At 48.2% G+C, this 24,054-nt stretch overlaps 1 protein-coding gene across 1 annotated transcript in view; it reads left to right on the forward strand.

Moving 5' to 3' along the window:
- Positions 1 to 24,054, forward strand: part of LMF1 (lipase maturation factor 1) — a gene marked incomplete at its 5' end in the record, with an annotated part of 190,511 nt that overhangs the window by 147,746 nt on the left and 18,711 nt on the right. The window contains 3 exons of the mRNA XM_084295815.1: positions 16,879 to 17,062; positions 19,801 to 19,954; positions 22,167 to 22,350. Of these exons, the coding sequence (XP_084151941.1) occupies positions 16,879 to 17,062; positions 19,801 to 19,954; positions 22,167 to 22,350 (522 nt within the window). The remainder of the gene's footprint in view (positions 1 to 16,878; positions 17,063 to 19,800; positions 19,955 to 22,166; positions 22,351 to 24,054) is intronic.

The following is a 24,054-nucleotide window of genomic DNA, read 5'->3' on the forward strand; positions in this document are numbered from 1 at the left end:
AGATTAATTTGCGCTGGAAAACCTCAAGCCCAGTGCAGCTTTCTTCCAAGAGTGCATCCTTTCTTGATAACGGTGCAGCTGCCACTAGGCTCTTGTCAGTGCACGGGCTAATCGCAGCCTTAGTCCGCCAGCAGTAAGGCTGTGCTGTGTCGGCTCTTCCTGGAATATTCTAATATATGTATATTTTTCCTCCTCTTCCAGGGCTCATCTCATATGTAAGTGATCAGTGCAGCAGCATGAGCAGGGATCTCCTTGCAGCTGTGACCTTGAAAGTGGGTGGCATTTTCTGCTTCCTCTCCAGCATCCTCCGGGATCCACATTTCATGTGAGCCCATCTGACACCGGCCAAATCTGTGCTGGGAAAAGTAGTACGATACTACCAGGAAATACCCACTGCCCTCGCCTCTTTATGATTGAGATCTTCAAAGCTCCCTGTAGGAGACGGGCTCCTTAGGCAGCTTTTGAAACCCTAATTTGCCATGTGTGCGTGCAGCTACCTATTAGTTAAATTGTACACACTTTATTTGTTCACGTACGTTCCTTCAGACAACCTTATCTTTTCTGTTGTGCTCTACAAAGCTAAACATGGGGTTTCAGCTTCTTTTAAATTTTTTTAATCCTTCCCAGTGCCAAACTGACCCAATCAGTTCCTCTATGTGAGGCTCAGGGCAGTTTTCTAGAGGCAAACAAATACGTGCACACAGATGGATAAATAAAATAACAGCAATGCTGGAGGAGTGCTGAGCATCCTGATCCACCCAGCAGGCTTCCTGGGCTCTGCAGCCCTTCCCCAGCTGCCTCCCACCCGTTGTCCTCAGGCGTAATTCAGTCCCGTGTAGAAGGACCCGCTCTGGGAGGGAAGGGAAGGAGTTGGAGGTTCACCTTTTTGGATCATTTCATAATTTACACCTCACTCCCATTGTAACCTAAATTACAAGCAAGGCGCCCAAACACCGAAAAGAAACTGCTGCAGATGGCAGCAAAAAAAAAAAAAGTGTTACTTAACACATTTTGTGTTTTCTTAAGTGTATCTGGTTTTGCCCAATGTACATTTCATTTGCTATTTACTTAAGTCCCCACCACTGACAGCTTGTGGATGCTAAGCTACCATCTGGGATGTAAGGAAAATGCCTTTTTTCTCCTCCTCCCTCTTTTGGCCCCACGAAATTCAACAAAGGCTTTATATGGACCACTTGGGCACCTCAAATCGTATTTTAAATATGCGGTGCAGCGTGTCAGCGAGTTGCCCATTAGCATCATGTATTTGTCACAATTTTCAGCCCGTTTTGTGCCTTTCTGCTCCCCTTGCCCAAGTTAAAGCAGCAAAACCCACGGGGCTCTGGGTAGAGCAAGGAGCTTATTTCCAAGCTTGAAAGCGTCGTACGTGCAGCTCGCTGAGGTTTGGAGGTCAGGTCTGGCTGGCTCGTGCCCGCTCAGAGTCCTTACACAACGCTGGGAACTGCTACGGGTACTTGCAGCAGGGAGCAGCCGGCGCTGCGCATCGCTGGTACCCGGTGGCTGCAAAGGCTCTTCCGTAGCAACCTTCATCCCCCAGATGGAGATGCTAGGGCACGGCAACAGCTCTGCGCTTTCCTCACGTTCCTTCTCTTTTTCTTTTTTATTAAACATATCATTTCCACCGAAGCTTTTACATTCAATCTTTTATTTTTATCCCTGAGGCTTTTACAGGTTTTCTTTATTAAAATCAAATGGTAACCAGCCCCAAATAAGGCACTGGATTTTTTTTTTTTTTTTTTTGGTGCGTTTTCACACCACAACTGTTTTCTATTTTGCCTAAGCCTGCAGAAGCCCGTGGCCCGGCAGCTCGGAGCGGCGCTGGGACGTGTGTGAGCTCGGAGCGTGCTGCGAGAGGTTGGTTTGGTGGAAAAATCCAGGTCATCCTGCATTTTGAAATACGCCCAGCCTTGGCTTTCAGTGACACCGAGTAGCCAACCCAAGTTAAATATTTTACTGCAGATGTTGCTAAGAGCTTAGAGTTACTGAAATTATGTACTTTAATGAGGCAAAGAAAGTAGCTGCAGAAAGATATAAATCAGAGAAGCCACCAATGTTTTCCACCATAGTGTCAAGCTGATCAGATGTGACATCCCCTTGACTTTTTCCTTATATTTTCAGTATGCCTGCGGATGTGGTCATGTTCTTTACTTTTAGCTTTAAAAGGAAAAGATGAGTTTGAATCGATGTTGGGATTGAAATGCCAGTGAATTTGGGGAGCGGAGTCCCGATCCAGCTTTTGCAGCTGGCTGCTATGTCTCCACAATTGGTCAAACCAAAAGCTTGGATTTGAATTGTTTTGAAAGGGATCCGTAACACGGATCCCATTTCTGTGTGCCAGGACTGTCTGAGATTCGAGGTACTCAGCCCGCCCACCCCCGTTTGCTCCAAAGAACATTGTTTTCCCCATACTCTGTCTTCAATACCAATGTGATCCAAATTTTACCAAGACCTGGACAGATGCTAAGCAGAAGTTCTCTATCGCCATAAATTGTTGTCATGTGTTCTCCTTCTCTAATGGGGCTTGCTCTTATTTTTGCGATTGTTAGATTCATCTGAATATTGTAGAAAAAAAGTGAATTTCAAAGGAGTCTGCAGTGACTGCATGTGGAAGGGGAATTGAAGTATTTTTGCCAGAAGTATTTTAGCATTCCTTCAATCAAGGAATATAAACAGTTCCATGTGACTTCAGGCTGATCCAGGATTTGAGAGAGCAGGGTTTAATTCGGATCATTTCTTGCAAAAGGAATTTTGAAGCCACACGTCTCTGTGAGGAATGTCCTAATTAGCAGAGAAAAAGAGATTCTGGAAAAGGGACTCGCACTTTCTCCTCTTAATGCTGTTCTCCTTTATCACTGATGATTAAATAATCATCTAGCATCTGTTACAGCGGAGCTCTGGACTGCGCCATGTAAGTTGTGAAAAAGTTATGGATCTCTGCCTATTGACAGCCTATCCCAGATTGCTATTAAAACAGGATAGAGCTCAAGTAAGAATTGTTTCTGCTGGAGTGAAAAGTGCTTTTGCTGAATACTCTTTTTTCCTGTATTTTAGAATTAGGTGATAATGTTTGCTTTTAAGCAGGAATGGCAAATGAAGTGATGTCTGTGGTTTGACCAGATCATGAGTTATACCACTGGAACGGGTTTGTCCTTGCAGTATCTGGGCCCTGTTGAAGCTGATAGGAATCCCCCCCGAGGCTGTGCAATGGTCTCCATCCTATGAAACCTGCCATCCCCCAAAACCCCTGTACCTTCTGGGAGACAAGTGTGCTACAGATGCCAAGTCCTGCATTCTTGATCCCTGGCGCAGTGCCAGGCCAAAGGGCCATCATTTTGCCACATCAATCAGTGACCTTCTACTTTGTCCTTGCATGTGATTGAATTCAAAGCATCACCACATGGGATTTACTGCAATACAGACCTATGGTCCCTTGGTTCGAGGGGATGCATAGTCTCCCAACAAACAGGCTGCATTTCCTCTTCTGAGGGCTTCCCACGTTGTGGCACCATCTCAAATCGTTGGTCTGAAATTCCCTCCTGGCTCCCTGTCCTCAGAGACGCGCCGTGCGCCCTGCAGCTCGCTGAAGGCATCATCTGTGCAGCTGGCAGGCTGCAGACAAGGTGCCCAGCAGACTCCCACCAAGCCTTGCACGGCACATAACGGCCACCCCACATCATCCTGCGGTGGGGACATGGCCAGAGGTTTGTCCCGGGAGCAGGGACAGGCTGTGCTGCTGGTGCACCGCCGGTATTTGTCTGCAGCCGTTCCCAGAAGCGCATCCAGCCAGCGGCGCGAGCAGCCCGTGTAACTCCTTAGTTTTTTGACAGTTTTATAACCTTAAATTTGCACCTTATGGAAAACTATGACAGTCAGTGATTAATGGCCGTGTTGGAATTTTTCTTATGATGTCTTAATATCCGAGTATGTAGCAGACCTCAGCAGAGAGGAAAAATAAAAACCTGCAGCAAAGCGCTCCCAGAACAACTTGACTAGGCAAGTATTGCCCAGTCCAGCTAGCGCTATCCAAAAGACATGGTTATATTTAGTATTATTTCTTTTAAAGCTGTCATGCTATTTACTAGGTGTCTAGCTCAAATTTGAAACCAGCTTGAAAGGAAGCTATGAAACGATTTTTCACGGATGCGTTCTTCAATCACATGTTCGTAAGAAAGTGGCTTTTGATATTACAAACCAGATGCTGGCTGTTAACGAAAACAGGCGAGAGCTCTTCATTAAACACTTCTGTTGTTGCGCTCCGAGAATACCTTACTGCAGCGCTAGTGAGAAAAACTATTTCTATCATTTTTTACTGTCAGCTGCTTTCAGCTTATTTGCCTTCCTTGCTTTATCTTGTGTCTGGCTGTCTCCACCTGACTGCCTGCCTGGAGAGCAGCACGGGGTGATGATGTTTTGATCCTCAAGCAGCCAGGATGGGATCAGGGTTCCCAGGGAAGGTGCTCAGAGGTTGGTCCCCCGTCATATTTTGACAAACCCTCAAATTCTGATTGGAAAAAAATCTTTCCAACCCGAGCTCCCGGCGGAGGAGGGCAAAGCCTGCCCGAGGGTCTCGGTCCAGCACGACCCATCTGGAGGTACCACCGAAGCAGAGCACTTCTGCTGGACTTCAGCTCCGCATGTGCAATAAAAGCACTTTTAATGAGCGGGACGGAGCTGGTTAGTGAAACGCTTGGACCATTAATGGATGTAGAACTTTTTTAACGTGCTGTTTGACTTTATTGATGAAATGAGCTAATCGGAACGAGCGCTGCTCTCGCGCTGAGTGAAGAAATCCAGGCATGCTTTGTGGTAACAATGCTCTGGTTTTCCACAGCGCCGTTGTCTTGCGGATGGGTCCTCGAGCATTGTGCAAACACTTTCGAAGCACCAGTGGGCTGCGGTGCTGGCAGGGGGACATCTCAGCTCCTCGGCTGCCTGCCCGCGGTGCCGCCGAGCGCTCCGGCAACCTGCCTCGCAGCCGGGGCTGAGACCTCCTGCGTCCCGTCCCGCCTCGCCCGGCTCCGCAGAAAATTCCACGGTCGCTTTTATGACCATGAGTAATCAGGAACTCGGTTTTACATCCTGTTTCAAAGTCCACACAAGGCCCCATAATTACATGCTAATACGGTTTTCTCGGGGCTGAAGCAGGGCCAGGTTCTGACCTCATGCTGGGACAAACCAACGGGGTCGGTCGCTCCGGTAGCTCTGCCCCTTCCTGCTTCTCCTCCTCCTCCTGCCCGGGACGGTCGTTCTGGTGGTGCCAAGCCTTCTGCTAGCACTTAGGGCTTTGGACCAGTGCCTCGTGGGCATAACCTGCCTGCAGGGCCGGGTTTGGTTGCAGCTCGAGCTGTTCCTGGGTTCCTGCAGAGCTCCATCTCTGACGGTCTCACCCATCCATTTGCCTTCTTTTCATGGAAATGTTCTCCATGGAGGAGCTCTCCGTCCCAGACCTAAAGGACTCAGTCTTAACCTGCTGATAACAGCATCCTAATGGAGGAGTCCTGCCACTCAAGTCAGCTTTCTGGAGCAAATTAGAGAAAAATCAGGAAGAAATTAGCTGAAATCAGTCCTCTGCCTGTAGGATGCTGCTGAAAAGCTCGCCGAGATTTGCTGCTCCGTGGAAATGCTCTTTGGCCTTTAGTAAAATGGGGTCTTGAAAGGTTTTTGCCATTAGATATCTTTGTGACAGCTTCTCCCTTTAGGAAGTAACTTTACCGTCAGGGATGGAAAGATGTTGATAATTCAGAGCAGAGTAGCAAAATTCCTTCCTTCTGTAAAATTATTCTTTCATTTTATATTGTTCCAACACTCTACATAAACACTCCTTCAGCAGTTATTTAGCCTGTAATATATTAATGGGGAACACTGTAGCCTCTAGCAAAAGCGTCATCGGATCAAGCAACACCAAGAGGTACTTTACATAACAAAGCTGCGGAGAAGAGTAAATGTGTCAAAGTCAGTAATTCGGAGACATCTCAGCTCCGAGGGGGCTGGACGGGAGTCAGGTTGTGTTTCAGACCCAAAGCAAGCAACTGATTGAAACCTAAATTCACACACAATTCTTTGGTAATTGAGTTAAATGTATAAGATTTCCTAGATCAGAAATACTTGCTACGAGTTCTTGTGCTACATGATAAATGAAAGAAACTCGGTTTAACCCCTTCGGCTCCGGGTTTCTCTCCCATCGCAGCGTTGTGCTGGGTGTGAGGCTGCTGGAAGGCACAGGGGTGTGCATAAACACGGTCAATCCTCTCATACTCTCTCCCCTCTCTTTGCAATATCTTTAATTGAACATTGGGAAGTTGTGCTTCCCCATAGAAATGCCCCGCGGTCAAATCCCATAATCCGTGGGAACGATGGTAGGTGGTTCGTGTGGCTGCAAATTAAGAGTGAACACGGATTGAAACGTTCATATTGCTTCACATTTAGATCAAGAACAAATGTGGCGTATAGAGCAGGAACGGAAAGGGTTGGGGTCCCCATTGCTGTAGCACAATTCCATTTGTAACTTTATACCAGGCACTTACAGAGTGGGACTGCAAAACCCTTACAGTGCAATTTGTAACGTGTCAAAATCTGACTCGGTTCATGGACCAGTTTTAGGCGGGATTGCTGCCTGATTGCATTTGTGCATCCGTACTTAATTTATTCCTCGATATTTCCATGAAACATTTCAGCAGAGTCTCTAGCTGTTAAATATTTAGAAATATAAATACTGACCTCTGTTTTTTAGGGATAAATATTGGTCTTTTTTAATTTCGTTGTTCAAGTCCCCAGTCATAGCTACTTAGAAAAATAAAAATCTGTATGTAGCATGTGAGTTATAAAACATTTTGAATTCTAGCTAATTCCTCTGGCTCTAAATGAATCATTTGCATAGCTTCAGTTATGGCAGTGACCACTCACTAACCGGAGGTGCTCGGTGTGTGTACGTAGCTGTGCGAGGCACATCGTGGGGTTTATTATTTTCTTATTTCTGTATTAAATGTGGTAATAATATGTGGGTTCTCTCCTATCATCTTGTGGGAAGGAAATACTCAGCCTGTGCCTATGAAGTCATGTTTTGGATACCACATTTGGGATATTTCCTGACTCCACAATATTCCCAGCGAGCTGGGTGAGTTTGGAAAGCCAGGGCTGACACAATTTATGGCCGAGCTCTCCGAGGAGTGCCCGGGTGTCCTGAGATATCAGGTGTGCCCGTAACAGGTACGGGATGGAGAAAGGGAGACAGCTCCGCGTGAAGCCTAGGAAGTGCTCCGAGGCCATTTGAGCCCTGTTCTTGGGGGAGGGAAGAAAAAAAAAAAAATCAACCAAAACATTGACTCATGTTATGTCTTGGCTGTCAGGATTTCTAGGCAGAGAAACGAGACGCGTGTGCTGCGTGCCGCGAGGGCGCAGTGTGCCTGCCGCGGAGCCGCGAGCCGGAGAGGGGCCCGCGCTCAGCCTCCCCTCGCTCGCGCTCCCATTTCCTCCTTGGCTTCTCTCTGCTGGGAAAGCAGAAGCAGGTTGTGTTTAAAGAACAAACAGAAATGCACGTGGGCTGTGTTTCGTAATGTGGATTAGGCTGAGATCACCTAATTCACCGCCCGTCCAAAAGTAAACTGAAGTCGAGCCTTGTTCCTCTTTCTGGTCTGGCTGGCACGACTCGCTTTGCTCCTTTTTCTCCTGGTACTTCCAATAGCTTTCTGAATTTCTGTGGGATTCACAAAGCTATTTTATCTGCTGTATAAAACAGAGCAAGTGGACGGGGTAATTATTTTCCTATATATTTTTTCTCACCAAATAGCTCTGCAAAGCAGAGATTAAATCCTCATGCAAATACTGAGTCAAGAAGTTAACAAGAGATTAAATTAATAATGGGGGAAAATTAAATGTTCTCGCTGTTGTCATTTAATGGGAATTTTTTGCCCGTGCCTACAATAACTTTTGGGAAAAACTACATATATAAGTATTTTTCAAACTGAAACCAGATGGGGGAATGATAGCCTGTTTTTCTTTGTGGGAGGCTGTGTTTTCATGGTACGCAAGTAACTGGAGGCACATTAGAATCAAATTTGGCTTTTGAGGCTTGTCCTTCCTATCTCTTACAGGAAGGACCAGCTTTTGATGTTGTGAATTTCAGCTTGCCGTGTGAGCAGGAGATTCTCTGGCGGTGGGGTTGCAGGTCTCAGAAGAGCAGAGTTAACCGTTTAACCAAACCCAAAGCAACCTACCCCCATTAAGGGAAAGCTGGCGTTTTCTTTTCAAAGATCCGTCCCAGGCACAGATGGCACAGAGGCTGTGGGCGATGAAGTGTTCCCAAGGCACTTGTGCTATCGATTCCAGTGGCACTCCCATGCCACCTTCTGCCATTCACTGAGCCCGGCTACTGTCTGCCCCCAGTGAAACCAGCAGGAGAGCAAGCTGTCGGAGAAGTGAGGAGTGATGCTGGGGGACTGGGCAAATACACGTAGGTGGGTGATGGCAAATCTCCCTTTCTCTTCCCTTCTCCTGCACCAACACTTTGTCCCCCTCTTCTCAGAGCTGTGGCCTCGCCGGGTCATTTCCAAGCTCCTAATTTCTCTAGTTCCCCCAGGGAGCTGAGAAGCTCGAAGTGCCTTTGCTCGGCCATGGGAAGGATACCCAGTGCAGGCACTTCTTGAAGCTGGGGACCTTGCAGGAAGCCCCCTGTAGCTGCTGGGTGTGCAGGATGCGTGCAGGGTGAAGGGGATGGGGACCAGGTGGTCCTGCTGAATGCAGCAGCTCCCTCGTCCCTTCTCGGTGGTGGCATGTCACCTCCTCTCAGCGGCGCCTTCAAAAAGCCACAAAATCCAGCTTTAAAGACTAATTTCCTCTTTCTTCGGTGACGTGCAAAGCCCATTGAGCAGCATTCTTGAGTTTTGGAGGTCCAGCAAGAGGAGGGGGTCTTCGTTTTCCCCATCAGCTGAGCTGCTCCCCACGTGTGCCTCTGGGGACCTGCACTGAGAAGGCACACGGGTACTGCAGTACTGACAGCACCAAGGTGAGCTGCTCTCTTTGGTCTCCTGCTTTTCACCAGCACAGAGTGAGTAAGTGCTTGTTTATTCTGTGTGCAACGAAGGAGGTTTACTTTCTTCTGCATCCCTTTTTTTTTTTTTCAGAGTTGATAAATAGGTTCTGTGTTTTATCTTGAAATGATTAGTGCCTTTTTTATAACAGTCAGCACTAAAAAGTCACCTCTCAGGAGGCTGTTGGTATAATTAAGACCAGTAACAAAGCAGGATGACCTCAGCCACAACCAGGGGAGAGCTAGAGAGTACTTAGCAAAGTTGGATCTTTTCAAATCATCTGAGCCTAAGGAAATCCATGCTAGGGCTGTTAAAGAGCTAGCCGTTGAAATCTTGTCAGCATTAGTGATTATCTCTGAGAATTAGTAGAACATAGGTGAGGTAATGAAAGGATGGAGAAGGGCTAATACAGTACCTGTCCTCTAAAGAGAGAAAAAAGAAGAGCCAGGAGAGAGTGCTGGAAGAGCCAGTGCTGGAAGAAAATGATGAAACAGGCCATTTGTAAATACCTCCAAAAAACAAAGGGATAGCTGCAGCCATCGTGGTTTTGCCAAGAGCAGGCTGTGTAAAAGCAGTCTTCTTCCCTTCACTGACAAAACAGGGCACAAGAATAGAGGATAAACAATATATGCTTTTACTGAGGCTTTTGAAACTGTTTCACATAGAGTCTCATAAACAACCCAAGAAAACAGTGTCTGGGAGACATAGGAAATACTGCCCAGTGGATAAAACTGGGTGGAAACTCTATTCAGCAGCTACCAATGGCTCACTGACAGTGGGAGGGATTTATCAAGGGGACCTCCTTGGGGATCTCTCTGGTGGTATTTAGGGTTTCATTAATGATGTCTAACATTTAGTCAGAACACACTCAGATGGAGGGAACTGGCAGTGTGTTGGAGCACATGGTTAGAATTCAGAGTGATCTTGACAAACTGGAGATGCAGAAGGAGAAGACTGAACACAAAGCAGAAGATACGAGTGCAAAGCACTGGCAATATTATTTTTTTTCCCCGGGTAGTGGGGTTGGGCAGCAATATCTATGTGCCAAATCCACAAATCCTGTGAACGGCAATGTGATTGAGTTGGCAGGGCTGCACCACTGCAGAAAGGGTGATCCTACTGGACTATATAAATTCTTTGGAGGGACATGTCCCAGCTGGAGAAGATCCAGAGAACAATGAGAATAACCAGGGATCCGGAGGGTGGGTTCGCAGGGCAAGGCTGGACCAGCTGAGATCATTCCATCCAAAAGAAAACATTACAGGAAGGAGAAAGAGGCGGTGGACAAGAGGCTACTTTTCACATAAGTGAAGGCTATTGCAGATAGATGAGAACAGAGTGAGTAGAGGATGAGTCATGGGATTACATATTGTCAAGGAAGTCAGCCTAGATATCAGGAATAACTTCCAAATGGTAAAGATGGGGAAGCACTGGAGCAGGTAGCCTGGGGAAGGATGTGGACCCGGATCCATCGCTCAGCAGGGCTTTGAGGAAGAGGTTGGTCAACCCTATCACAGCCTGGGCAGACTCACCCCTGTCCTGGGACAGCAGAAAAGACTTCCTGAAGTCTCTTCCAGCCCTATGATTCTGTATTTTCCTTCTAAAGATATTATACTTCTTCTGGGCACTCCTGTTTTTGCTCTTCTTTGCCAATTGCTTAGCATCAGAGCGCTCCAGTGCCACGTGGTGGCTGTGTCCCAGCGCTCTGATGGAGCCTGCGAGCTCCAGCCCCGACCTGAACAGTTTACAGCCCGTTGTTGTTGTTCCTTCTGGACAAATATACAGTCTGCTACAGAGAATATGAGCTTCTCGTACCTACTGTATGTTTGTAACAATCTGTGATTTCAAAAATAAAAACCAGCCAAACAAAGAAGTCCAACCTGTAAAAAAGTTATGGGTGTAGGTGCCCATTTTCTGACAGAGGGGTTTGGTAACAGTGCAGGGGACAGAAATGTAAGGAATAATTGTTTTTGGGCCTAGAACCAGGAAAACTACTTTTCCAAATTAATCCAGTGAGAGCCATGAATCCACAGTATTTCATATCACACTTCATAAAACTCCAGTCATAATCCATAAAACTGACATTATTAGATTAAAAACCTCAGTTCCTCCTATAAGGAGCTCGCTCATTAGACATGCTGTAGTTTTATAACCTTAAAGTTCCTACCCAATTACCATGATTAATACTGTGCTTTAATAAAAAATTTTTTAAAAATCACCACAGGGGTTGATACCATCTGTTTGTTATAATTGCGCATTTAAACATCGTCCGGCAAGAAAAGGACACTTAGGAAACAGAAATGAGGGCTGAGCTAGGCAGGGCGCAGCCCAGCAGCCGCGGAGAGGTGGGGATGGCCCTGCTGGGTTGTGATCGGGGCACTTTGCACGGTGCAAGGGCTGAAATTGGTGGGAGATGCGTGCAACAACCTCCTGATTGTGTGTGGGTGATGGGGAAGGAGCAGATGCTCCCCGTGCCCCAGCTCCTGGAGGTCTGCGGTGTCCTTGTCCCCAGAGGTGGGTGTGGAGGAGCTCCAGCACCCACACACCCACCCTGCACACGAAAGAAGTAAGAATTTGGGGATTTGGGGGATGAACTCCAGATCAGCACTCGCTGCTGCTAGGCGTGAATGCTCTTCATATACCAGGGCAGGAGCTGAGCGCATTCAATACGAGCTTGAATCACAGAGGATCCACCAGCCCCGGTCACTCAGCTGACAAAGCTTTGGTCTCACCGCCGGATAAACACCAAATATCGCCTGCCTCTTGCAGAAGTGGCTGCGAAACCATCTGCTGGGACAGGCAGCCGTCAGCATGCTCGGAGAACTGTCCGTTTTCCTGTTAATTGACTTTGAAGCGGGAGTTCCTTTGAGGTTTATTTTTGCAAAGCTCGGGGATTCGCGGCGTTCATCCCCCCTCGGGCAGGGGACGATGTTAACCCGTGTGTCAGTTCTCGGGCTGGTGCCTGCTCAGCAGCCGCAGTGGCCGGCGCGAGCATCGAGCCTCGGCTGGAATAACTGAAGTTAAAAATGTGTCAGGTTCGTGATTCCACCCACAGACCAGAAAACGCCAAATTTGTATTATTTTTGAATCCCCTGATTTTAAGGGCTGGTGGAAATAAGATATCTTGCTTCTGACTTCCAGGCAATAAAGAGAGGTGAATCACTACCGAAAAAAAGCCTCTAATGGACCACCCAGTCGCTCCTTACAAAGCTGTAAAACGATCCTCCGCAGAAGTGGCAAAGTGGAGAACTATTTTCTTAATATTACTGCAATTGTGCAAGGCAAATCAAATCAGAAAAGCATCAGGGTTTCCTAACAAAGTGGCTAAGTGAGAAGTGTGTTAATGAATACAGGCTGATTAACATGCATTGAACTGAAAGCTAAACCACAGACGGGTCAAAGGGGGAACGCAAAGCGTATTTACTCCTTTGAGTACAACATGTTATGTTCGAGGACCTAACATGTGTATGTAATTCAGATTTAAATACTTTCGTCCCCCTCGTCATTCTGGATAATTATCCAACTCAGGGTAAATAAGTTAGTTTAGTTTTGTTTTTACTAAATAATAGCAGGACTTTTGTTACTTACTTCAATTGGTCCGATCTCTAATTTTTTTTAGGATTATGTGAATCTGCTACCAGAGAGTCCTACCAGGGTTTTTGAAAATTATAACTTAAAATAACTGTATTAAAAAAATAAATAAATAAATAAAAATAAAAAAAAAACAATCTCGGAGGTAAATGACATGTTTTTAACATTTATTTGTTGTCATTTTTAACAAGAAAATGTGCATCTTTTTAATAGTACACTGTCTCAGACCGAAACTGTGCATGTTATTGATATTTGGGTTGTGGAATAGTATTTTGGGAGACCGTCTTTTATTTTCATGAGTAGGGCCCCAGCGGGACATCAAGCACACAAAAATGAGCCTTTCTGAAGGAAAAAAAGTGCACACTGGCTGAGTGCACACCGGGATAAACCATGGGGAAACTCTGGGGATTGGCCTTTGGGCATGCAGGTATTTCGGGGGGACTTGTAATTAGGAAACTGGATTTGTAATTGGGAGATTTGGGTCCTATCTCTGCTGCAAGAGCCCTTAGGTGATCTTGGGTAAGTTTCTTTAAGGCGATGTCCCCAGAGAGCGTTGTCGAAATAAGAACTAGGTGCCAAAATTCTTCCATTCTCCGCCTGTAACGCAGCTGTATTAAATCCTAATTTTGATCTAACTTTGTCTTGCATGTTTAGATTTAAGTTTCTTCAGAACAAGAACTGTCTCTTACCACTCGATTTAGCAAGTCCAGGCTACGCCGGTCCATATTGCAATAGAGCCTCCTCATGTATGTGAGTATAGCAAAATCCTCATAACTCTGGGTAATGCCTCATAGCCCTTGACAGCTAAATTGTCCTGCTTACGAGGTGAGGTGGAGGTCTCCTGCATGGAGCCCTTGCTCTCCACGAGCCCCGGTACATTGGGGTTCATCTGCCAGAGCTGTCTGAGCTTTCACTGCCTTAACCAGAGGAGCACCTGCAAGGTTTGGTGGGGTTTTCTCTATGCCTGGGATGTAGCTTTTTGGTGTTCATGGAGGGGGGCTGTGTTAGAGAAGGCAGACTCAAGTCTGTACGCAGAAGGATAAAGTTCAGCTGTGTGTATGGAGAAGTGTTCTTTAAATAGAGTAAAAGTAGTACCAACCAAGGTTACAGCTTTCAATCCAGATGGAAGGTGGGGGAAGTTCTCATTTGTTGGTCTGAAGTCTGAAAAGTAACTGACTATTACATCAGAGCATTATTTTTCAACAAGTAATGCATTAAGTCAGCCTTATATCTTCATTTTTTATGGATAAGATGGTGAGACCACTTTCTTTTCTTTCCTATTTTCTTCCTTTTTGTTTTAATACGTCTGAGGAACAGCTAGTTAATTAGCAGAACCAGGGCTAAATCCTAAGTAATGTGACTAATGGGACAAGAATCCAAATCAGTCTCAAAACTAAAATAGTCCTGAGCAGGCATCAGCTGCTTTTCTTTCCTTGTTTTGTCTTTGTGTGCGCGGATTCCCATATAGCGACTGATGCCAGCGTGATGAATCGCTCACAGGATGCCCCTTTCTGAGCACCGCGGTGGCTCGAGGCAGGCAGCCCCAGGACACGCCAGATGTGGCTTCGTAGTGACCTCCTGGGGTGGGCTCAGTGCTGTGGTGCTGGCGTTGAAGCGAGCTCGTGGTGTCCGTTCCGCATCTGGTGCGAGTCGTGGTGTCCGCAGGGCTGAGCTGGCAGCGGTCCCTCATCGTGCAAAACTGTGGAACAGTTGAAGCCGTGGCTGCCCTAGGTTAAAAACCATATGGTTTGTGTTCGCCAGCAAAGCAGTGAGTTTTTGGGTCAGTCAGTTCTCAGCATCCTCACTCCAGGCTGGCCTCAAAGGTCAGCGGAGCAGGCGGGATGGGACGGGGCTGTGCAGCATGCGGGGCGATGCTCCCGGCTTGGGAGCAGAAAATGCTGCATTTCATCTCAGTTTGGGGAAATTGTGTGTGTGTAGGGGGAAATTGTGCACACAGGCTGCTTGCAGGGTGCTGGCAACTACCAACGTGACACCCCGGTGGAGCAGATAAACACGGGGTTAGCACGCAGTGGGAGGAGTAGTTCTGGTTGGGAAAGGGAATGTTAGCACCGCCGTAGGAGTTCCTGGTGAGATTCATCTGATGTCCTCTGTGCAGTTCTTGTCAGCACCCAGAAAGATTGATTGGACCTTGTTCAGGTTCAGGGCATGGTTGCTGGGATAAGCAGACAATGAAGTCCTCTGTGAGCGGAGGCAGGAGCTGGCCGGCTGGCTTGAAAGCGTGAGGGCGGAGAAGGGATGTAGCTGCGGAGATTAAACGGGGGCATCGATGAACTGCAAAAAACAACTTACAAAAAAAAAAAACAGCTATAGGCTGGGCTTGAATAAATTTAGGCTAGAACAAACAGAAAAATGTTCACAGCCCTCTGGAGAATGAGGCTTTGGCAGAGCTGCCCAGGATGGGAGCCAAGCCCCCGGCGGTAGGGGCAGCACCCGAAAACGCTGTGAGAGGAGATGGGTGTTGGGGGGTCCCACCAGCACCACATCCCTCGCTCACACATGGTCAAAAGCCAAATAATGTGTGATACAAACCCTGCTGCACTCGCTCACACTGGTGGGGAAGCTTCCCACGGGAATATCGCTGTCGCCAGCAGGGCTGTGGGAGTGGTGACAGAGGTGCAGGTGCCCTCTGCCTGCTCCGTGCCGCGCTGGCTCCTGTAGTGGATTTTCTTCAGTGCATGCTTGTGCAGCAGCAGAGGCATCCATGCAAGGTTTTGCACCGATTTCATGAATCCATACAGATGCAGACAAGGAGTAGGGTTTGACCGAGAGGCGTTTGTGGCTCCTTTGTGGCTCGGCGTGCAGGAGCGTGGCTGAGCGCGGCTGCTTGCGGCTCCCGAGACGTCGGTTGTCATCAGTGGGTGAAGGGAAGGGCTGTGATGCAGGAGGTCTCACGGTTCCCAGCCCTTCTGTCCTCCTTCCTTTGCCCTGCTGTGCTTCTTCAGGGCTGGCAAGGAGCCTGCAGTGGGGGCAGAAATTGAAAACAATGCTTGCAAGTAGCAGAAATTGTTCTGGGCGTTGGGTTTTATGTGGAGGCGTAGTGGAAGGCTCTGGCAGGGGGTCGGGGTGTACCTCGAGCAGAGGTGCGGCTGCATCTTCGCCGTGGCTGATGTATGGAAATGGCAAGGAAGTTACATCATGGAACCGTGGGGAGAGCTGCAAAACAAAGCCATATGCTGCGAAGATGTGATTCATGGCCGAGGCTAAACGGGCTGTGCCCAAACATGACTGCGTGGTGCTCATTAGGACTCGCTGGAGAACTGGGGTGCCAGAAGGTTCCTTCTGTTTTTCAAGTCATTGTGATAGTAAGAAAAAAAAATACTGTGTGTCTACGAAAAGCCCTTCCTGCTATGTACAAATATTTATGGAGGCTCTTCCAAAGACTCGCAGATTTTTCCACTTTTTCTGCCTTACGCATGCAGAACATTCTCATAAATGGGCAATAAAAGTTAAAATAAAAAATGCCTCTTAAAAAAAAAAATAGCATTCTTCATATTAAAGCTGGTCTTCAATTAGAAGTTCCAATATTTCCTGCTGAAGGGTTTCAGAAGCATTGATTCTTTAGATAGATGGGCATTATCAGGAGGGGAGCACTACAGAGATGCGGTCACACCGCGCTTGGGCTCGTCTTGACCCCTGGGGAGTGTTTTTGGGCCCATAGCCTGGGCAGGGAGGGACAGGGTTTGCCGTCAGTGTTACAGTCATGGAAAATCAGCTGACGGTGTGCTCCGGTTTAAAACACCATCAGCATTTCCTTCGTCACAGCCCTGAGCCCTTGCTGTCGTGTGGGCAGGTTTGAGGCAGGAAGAGGGAGCTCGGCCAGGGCGTTGCATCATGAGACCCCTCTGGATCCCCATGTCCTGAAACCAACTGCCAAGGGACACCTTACATTTTGTTCCTGTTCCATTCACTTACAGGACAGCAGCGTTTGGGTTTCCCTGGCAGAGAAACACCAGCAGGGCCAGGATGGGGAGCAGGCTGCGGCCTGTGGACTGGGGCAGAGCTCACGTGTGCAGCTTCGGATTTTGGGGGCCTGCTGGGCAACACATCGTCCAGGGCAGCTCAAATATGTGTGCAGGGCCAGGGACTGCCCAAGTTTTTTCCTAAGCTGTTTTTAAGCGGGTTTCATTCAGCAAAGCCCACAGAGGTGGGAGCTGTGGGGTCTCCTCCCAGCCTCGGGCAGCTGGCAACTTCAACACCCTCTGCTTCGTTCTTCCCTGTGTAGGTGCTTCTGATAATCAGCGGAAACCTGAGCTTCCTCAACTGGCTGACCATCGTGCCCAGCATCGCTTGCTTTGACGACCTCAGCCTGGGATTCCTCTTCAGCTCCAGGCAAGGAGGGGTGAAAGACCGGGTGGTGCAGATGCAGGCCAGGCAGGCAGCCGGCGAGAAGCCTCCCCTGGGATACGGTGAGTTGTTTCTGGAGGGAGAAAAAGCTACAGAAAGGTGTATTTGGTGTGTTTATCTCAAAAGCTTTCATCTTCTCCTTCTGGAGAAAACATGGATGGGGAGGGAGATAATTTTGCCCCTGCGTGGTCTCCTCTGTGGTTTGAAGGGTGGCTGATTCTTGAGCTGACAACAAATGAGTGCAAAACCAGGAGCTGGTTTATAAAGGTCTGCTGTGACATTGCCACTAGAGGGCACGTCCTCAGTGCAGGTACGGTGCCTTTGGGGGACGTGCAGCAGAAATCCTGACTTCTCTGCTCACAGCAATCAGGGTTCCTTGCCCTCGCCCCAGCGAGCATCAAACTCCAGCCCTAACTAAGCAATGTAGAATTGCACAATTTAGCTTGCGGGTATTTTTTTTTTCTTATTTTTATTTTGACTATTTTAAAGTCGAGGATGAAACACGCGGAGTGGTTTGGGACAAGGGTTTCATGTCAGAAGTTGGATGCAGAAGCAGGTCTCGTGCTTGCTCATTCTCAGCACTCCTCTCCCCCCGCAGCACGGTGACCCTCTGGCCAATTTGCCCTCCTGCCCCTAGAGCCCACGGGCATTAGGGCTCTGCTTAAGGAACTCCACATGAAGCCAGACTTCCAGAAAGAGCAAAATTGGTTATTGATCTGTTGTGGAGCCAATAACTCTTGCTCCAAGGGGAAAAGCGAGCTGGCAGCTGGGGAGGTGGCTGTCCCCACTCAGCATCCTGCTTGGAGGAGCCGACAGGAGCGGCTGCGTGGGCACTGCCACAGGGGGGGAGTTCCCAAAAACAGGGTGGAGGTGAACTCCTGTTCATACCACGAACACAGGGAAGCAAACACAAGGGGGTTTGTAACTACACAAAGGGGATTAATGTGGCTGATGCTCCGCTCGGAAGAGAGTTTTCAAACAGCTTCCAGAAGATTGCCTGCACAGGCAACACTGGGATATTTTTCATGGGGCTGTGTAACAGATGTAGAGTTGTATTTGTAATATTTTTATAAACCACATATAAGCAACAAATTGCCTGTAATATCAACAACAATTGCAGATGCTCATTTTTAAATACACTAAACATCTGTCAGAAGAGTGAAAAATGTCAGCAAGATAGAGCATCTGTCTCTAGTCCTTTCTCATCTACCAAGAAACACGGCTTATTAACCGGAGGGGTTACTTCCAGCAAGGCTAATGCAATTTCATTAAGCTTTCTGTGTGTCCTATCCTATGTATTTTGCTAGAAATCTTAAACACTTTTTCCATTCTGGTAGCTTTGCTGTGGGAGCCAACAGCTTTCCTACCAACTGTATTTTTACATCTAGTTCCAAACAACACTCAAGTTGCACCGTGCTTTTTGGAGGAGAAGCCAAAGGGTGCTTCTCTGCTATGTCACTCCGTGAGTCACTATGAGGGGGGGGGATAGACCTTTTTTTTGAGGAACTTGCTCCTTTTCTGTGATGTTCTCCAGAAAACCATGCTGAGCCAGCGCTGCCCCAAGCAAGGAGAAACATCCATAGCTGCCACTGCTCTGGAGTGTAAATGTGTCCCTGTCCTGGGATTTAAAAAAAAAAAAAAAGAGGGAATCTGTAAGTAAAGGGTAGGATATCTGTAATATTCTGGGTGAGTTTGGATTTCTGCGTATTTTTTCTGCTAGCAAAGCAGAGGCTGTTGAGCTGGCACTGATGCTCTGTGTGGCAAGAGGCTTAGAGGAGCACTCACCCCTGGGTCACAAGAGCAGAAGACAGGAGGGTACTCAGTCATGCCCTGCTCGTGAACTGATTTTATAAGGATCTGGCCAGGCTGAAGGGCTCATCTCGAAGACAAATCGCTGCCCGGCCGCCTCGTCCCGCTCTCGCAGCAGCCCTGCAGCAGCGCAGGGGGCGAGGGGAGGTATCTCGGCGAGCTCCTTTCCAAACCAAACGGTTCTCCAGAAATGTTCTCAGACTAAACAATTATTAATAGCTTCTGAGAGGGGTTCAAATAAACATCCCTCTCCTGCAGAGATAAGGGGAAAGCTACATGCTATTGCTTTGAATCTGATCCTTTGGCTGTTAATGTTAAACAAATTAAAAACGGCCATAAGCATGGGAGCCCTTCAGAGGTCACTTGTGCTTATTTGTCTGATTGCGCTGGGTTTCTCTCCAGACCGAAATGCCACGTGAATCCAGCGCTGTTCCTGCAAGCCGAATACCAGAGCGCTGCTGAAGTAACACATCTCACACAGAAGCGATAAGTCACAGAGATTTGCAGAGGAAGCAGGGAGGTTTGAACGGAGCCACTGAGTGACAGGGAGGAAAATGCAGGAAACGAGGCTGGGTGGCAGGAGCCCGGGGCGGCCACGTGCGGGAGCGAAGCCGGGGCGAGCCGGAGGCAGCCCACGCACGCTGGGGACCAGGAGGGCGACTCTGAGCAAGGTGCGAGTGCCAGCTGGGTTTTTTCCCCCGCGCCGAAGCGATGATTAATCTTGCATTTTAGACATTTTTCCTTTTAGCCCTTTCTCAGACTATTTAGAGAAAGGCAGATCTCTCCAGCGATAGCGCATGGCCCTCGGCAAGCTCTGCTCGATTACGGGGGGCGTTCGCCAGCCCCAGGCGCGGAGCCGAGCAGCTGCGAGCACCCAGCGGGGTCCCGGCCGGCCCGGGGGGGTCCTGCTATGCCCCCAGGGGTGCAGGAGCAGAGCTGGCTGCTGGCAGCAAAATCACATTCCTCTGCTCTGCTTTCGTGTCCCGAACAGGCCGCTGCATCCGCCAAGTGGTGAACATCTCCTTCGGGCTCCTGATCGCTTACCTCAGCGTCCCTGTTGTCCTGAACCTGCTCAGCTCCAGACAAGTCATGAACACCTCCTTCAACCCTCTCAGGATAGTAAACACCTACGGAGCTTTTGGAAGGTACTCGCATTTTAACGGCATGTTGTACTCCTGCTGTCAGCAGTGTGTGGGATGGTCTGATAGCCTTAAAGCTAAACAGAAACCTTTCCAGTAGCCGGTAGACTTGGAATATCTGTTTATGAGGGAGAAGGAGAAAAAGGAGCAGGTTTCTTTCCCATTAAATGACAATTTGTTTTCTTTGAGCTCCTTTCGGTGAGCTCATTATATTGATGGAGCAAATGTAATAGCAGGAAGAAAATATCCGTAAGAGAGTTCATCCAGTGGATGGTCTTCACCATCACCAGCCCACTTTATTTATGGTGCACTTCTCTTCCCGTGCACACATTTGCTCTCCCTCGTGTAAATATTCACATAAGCTATTGGGTAGCAGATTTAAGGCCAACAAAAGGAAGTGCTTTTTCCAACAAGTGACTTGGGGAATTCATCGCTACAGGAAGCTGTGGAGACTAAAGTATAAATGGACTCACAAAAAGAACAAGACAGATGGACAGGACAGGCCCAACAGCGGTCTGGCTGCTGCCAGCAGCTCAGGAAATGCCACGTAGGGCCAAGGGGTGGTCCTCAGGAGGGCTCTGAGGACTCCCCTGGGGTTAGTGGGCTCAGGACAAGGCCCCACAGGAGGATCAGCAGCAGCTGGGGCTTTTGCTGCAGGTTGGCTGCTGGGGCAGGAGGGTCTCGCTGCAGGCACGGGAGGTACAGAGCACACCTGCAGCACATCAAGTTAACATGAGGTTTTCCCCAATTTTTCAAACAGCAGGCATTTCTATAGAAAAAAAAAATGAAAAAAAAATGATAAAAAATATCAACACTAAAAAAGTTGTGAGAAAAAATGAAGTTTCTTCTTTTCTGAGAGAAGAAGTAATAACCCCTGAACCTCTTCGAAGGCTGGAGTGGTGAAGCTACAGGAGATTGTTTTCTTTGGGTTGTTGTTCTTTTTCTTCTTCAGTCCATGGTTTCTGTTTCAACAGTTACCAGAACCTAAAGAGCATGTGATGAAATGCTGCTGTAATATGTTTGTAATTCCAGCCTATGTAAACCAATAAAAAGAGGATTGCAGCTTATAATGAATATACGATTATGTGAAACTTGACATATTTTGAATCACACAGTAGGAACATACTTTTATTAGTAATTTGGTGTCCCTGATTTACAGTGTGTTTCTAACCATTGGGCAGCTGGCCACGGCTCATAACTCAGCCCAGCATATAATATGGAGCTTGGCTGGAGAATCCAGAAATCTATTAAATGTAGGTAACAATTATAAGCTGGGATGTACAGCATTCCTTGCTTGTAAGCATCTGTCACTGGAAGGCATTGAGGAGAAGGTGGAGCCCGAGTGTGTCCAAACTTTCAGTTTCTCGGGCTGAGGGAGGAAGGACCAAAGCAGTAAAAAATTAAAAGGGTGTTGGGAGCGGGACAGGGTGGATAGGCAGAGTGGCCTGAGCATCCCTGACAGGCACTGAAAACCTGAAAAAAATTGTGGTTTCACGTGGGTTGTCCATGGCCTGGAGTTTGCCATCCCCGCTGCTCTGCCACCTGGCTGTGCAGAGAAAGTCAACCAAGCAGCAAAGGGAATATGCTTGACCTGCTGTAAGGCTGGGGGGCTTTTTAACCCACTTTCTAAACATCTACCAGGTACGGGGAGCTTGTTTTTCCTTTTCTACTTTTCTTGGCTTGATTTGCGGTGGCTCACGCAGTACCTCCTGCTCTAGCTGAGTAATCATGAGACCTCCCTTGCAGCCGGGATGGAGGAGATGGGGATGCACTTAGTGACCATCCTTCATCTCCACTTTCCTATATGATGAGGAGTTTGTAGTCAGAGAGCTCATTCATCATGGGAGTCATCAGAGTAACGAGAAAAAGATTTTCTTCACAAACCTGGTACAAAGAGACAGATTGGCCCAGGGTGAAGATGCTTGTCTGGGACGTGGGAAATGCTTGTAGTATTCTCTCTCTTTCTTGAGAAAGACAAGATCAAGAAGGACAGACCGATCAATTTCAGTAGGAATCATCCTTCTGGGCCGCAGTTCGTCCTTGGCCTGGCACAAGTGCAGCGTGAGAGAGGGAAATGAGGGAAAAATGTGAAAGATGGACATTTCCATGTAATTTGCTGCTGGAAAGATAAAAGGCTGCCAGACAGTGGCTGTGCTGACTCTCGTGAACCAGCATTTTACATGACATGAGACAACTAACAGTCTGGTGTGTCCCACAGCATTACCAAGGAGAGAACAGAAGTCATCCTTCAGGGTACGTCCAGCCCGGACCCCAACGACCCCGCTGCTGTCTGGGAGGAGTACGACTTCAAGTGCAAGCCCGGGGACTTGAAGAGGCGCCCATGCTTCATAAGCCCCTACCACTACCGCCTGGACTGGCTGATGTGGTTCGCTGCCTTCCAGGTTCGTGCCTTTGTGTGTCCTGAGACGTGTGTGTCCCCTGAACCAGGAAAAACAATTTACGTGAATTTACAATGTGCTTGGGGTGGGGGGGGATGGATATTTGAAGCCTCGGCTAAGTTAATTATGTTTTTTTTTTTAAAAAAAAAAAATGTATTCCTAAAGGATGTCTGCTGCTAGTGTAATGAAACTCTTGGAAATTTTATGTGAGGCTTTTTAATTGTTTCTCAGCAATAACGGAGCTGAAGGCATTGAGAAGGCGCATGGACTGCACCTGTCGCCAGGCGTGGTGGCACGGTGGGGGTTCACTGCTCTGTATGGGGCAGAATCTGCCCCACAGTGTGCCCATGTCCTGCAGGGTCACTCTGCCAGCTGCTGGGACCCTCAGCCCCCTGGGGACACCCCTGGGGACCCGGCAGATGCTTTTGCTGCTTGCCTGCCTGCCTGCAGATGTAGCATCCTCACGTGGTATCAGCAGGCAGGTGGCAGCTATACATTAAGAAGGAATAGGGGGAGAACTTGTAAATGTTATTCTTTAATGTCTTGTAGCCTTTTCTGTGAAATCGCAGCCGTGTGACCAGCAGAACTTAGGTGGGATTTTACAAATCTGGGGCTTACAGCAGGGGTGTGAGGCAGCTCCATCTCAGGCTGTGGCAGGCTTTTCTCTTTGTTCTCATGTCCTGTCCTGATGCTCTTCCCTCTTTCCTCTCCCCCCTACCCCAAACTTCTCTGTTTTCTTTCTTTGTGGTATTTTCATTTAGGCGCCTTTTAGATTCCTCAGTGATGACATAACCATCGCTCTTTGGCTATGGTTTTATATTTACCCCGCTAGTTTTTGTGCGCTGGAATTTCATTTAATCTGCATTAGGTATGCTTATCCCTCAGCAAGACGATAGCAAAGGTTAAAACTTCAGCCAGCAGCGGTGCACAGCATTCAATGAGGATGCAGACGTTTGAAGGGGAGCTGCTGGTGTAAACCTTACCGCATTTCGGGAGGGCTCCAGCTGCAGAGAAGTCCAGGTCACCCAGCAGAAGGCTGTGCCTGCGGAGAGAAGCATTTCTGAGATGAGAGAAAGGCCGCTCGTTTCCTGGGCAGGAATACCCCCAAGGCCTTACAATACAAAGTGTTCTCGGGTTTAAAAACAAACAGGGGAAGGGCAGAAACGCTCATGCATCGTGGGCAAGTGCTGGCCGTGCTGGTGCTGAGAGACACCGTCACACGCCAGCGCCGTCTGTCAGCGGACACCGGCCGCGTGCTGAGTGACGGTGATGTATGGGAGCAGCCTGGGGAGGAGGAGGAAGAGGAAGTAACACAGGCTCCTTCGCATCTGTTTTCTTTTTTTTTAATTTCGCTGAAGGGTTCCCCAAAGCGCTCCCGTGAGCGGGGGGCTGGTGGAGTGCGTGCGTGCAGAGGCATCTGTCCGCAGCAGCTGATTAGCAGTAATTAGCTCCGTGGGTCTCTTGCGCCGGGCAGTGGAGGTGCTCGTCCCCTCCTTGCCATGAGCCTGAGTGGGATGCTCAGGGCTGGGGCCACAAATCCTTTCCTGAGCAAGACCAGGGCGTTCACACAGCCTCCCAGTGCAAACCGCTCTTCGGGAAGCAGTCCCAGATCCTGCTTAAGAGTGGAATTAAGAAAAAGAGCAGAAAGGAGAAGAAAAACCCTCAGAGATCTGGGGATGACGCATGTTGAAAACAGCAGGAACACAA

The sequence above is a fragment of the Netta rufina genome (genome assembly GCF_964035555.1).
Source record: "Netta rufina genome assembly, chromosome: 15".
Classification (NCBI taxonomy): Eukaryota; Metazoa; Chordata; class Aves; order Anseriformes; family Anatidae; genus Netta; species Netta rufina.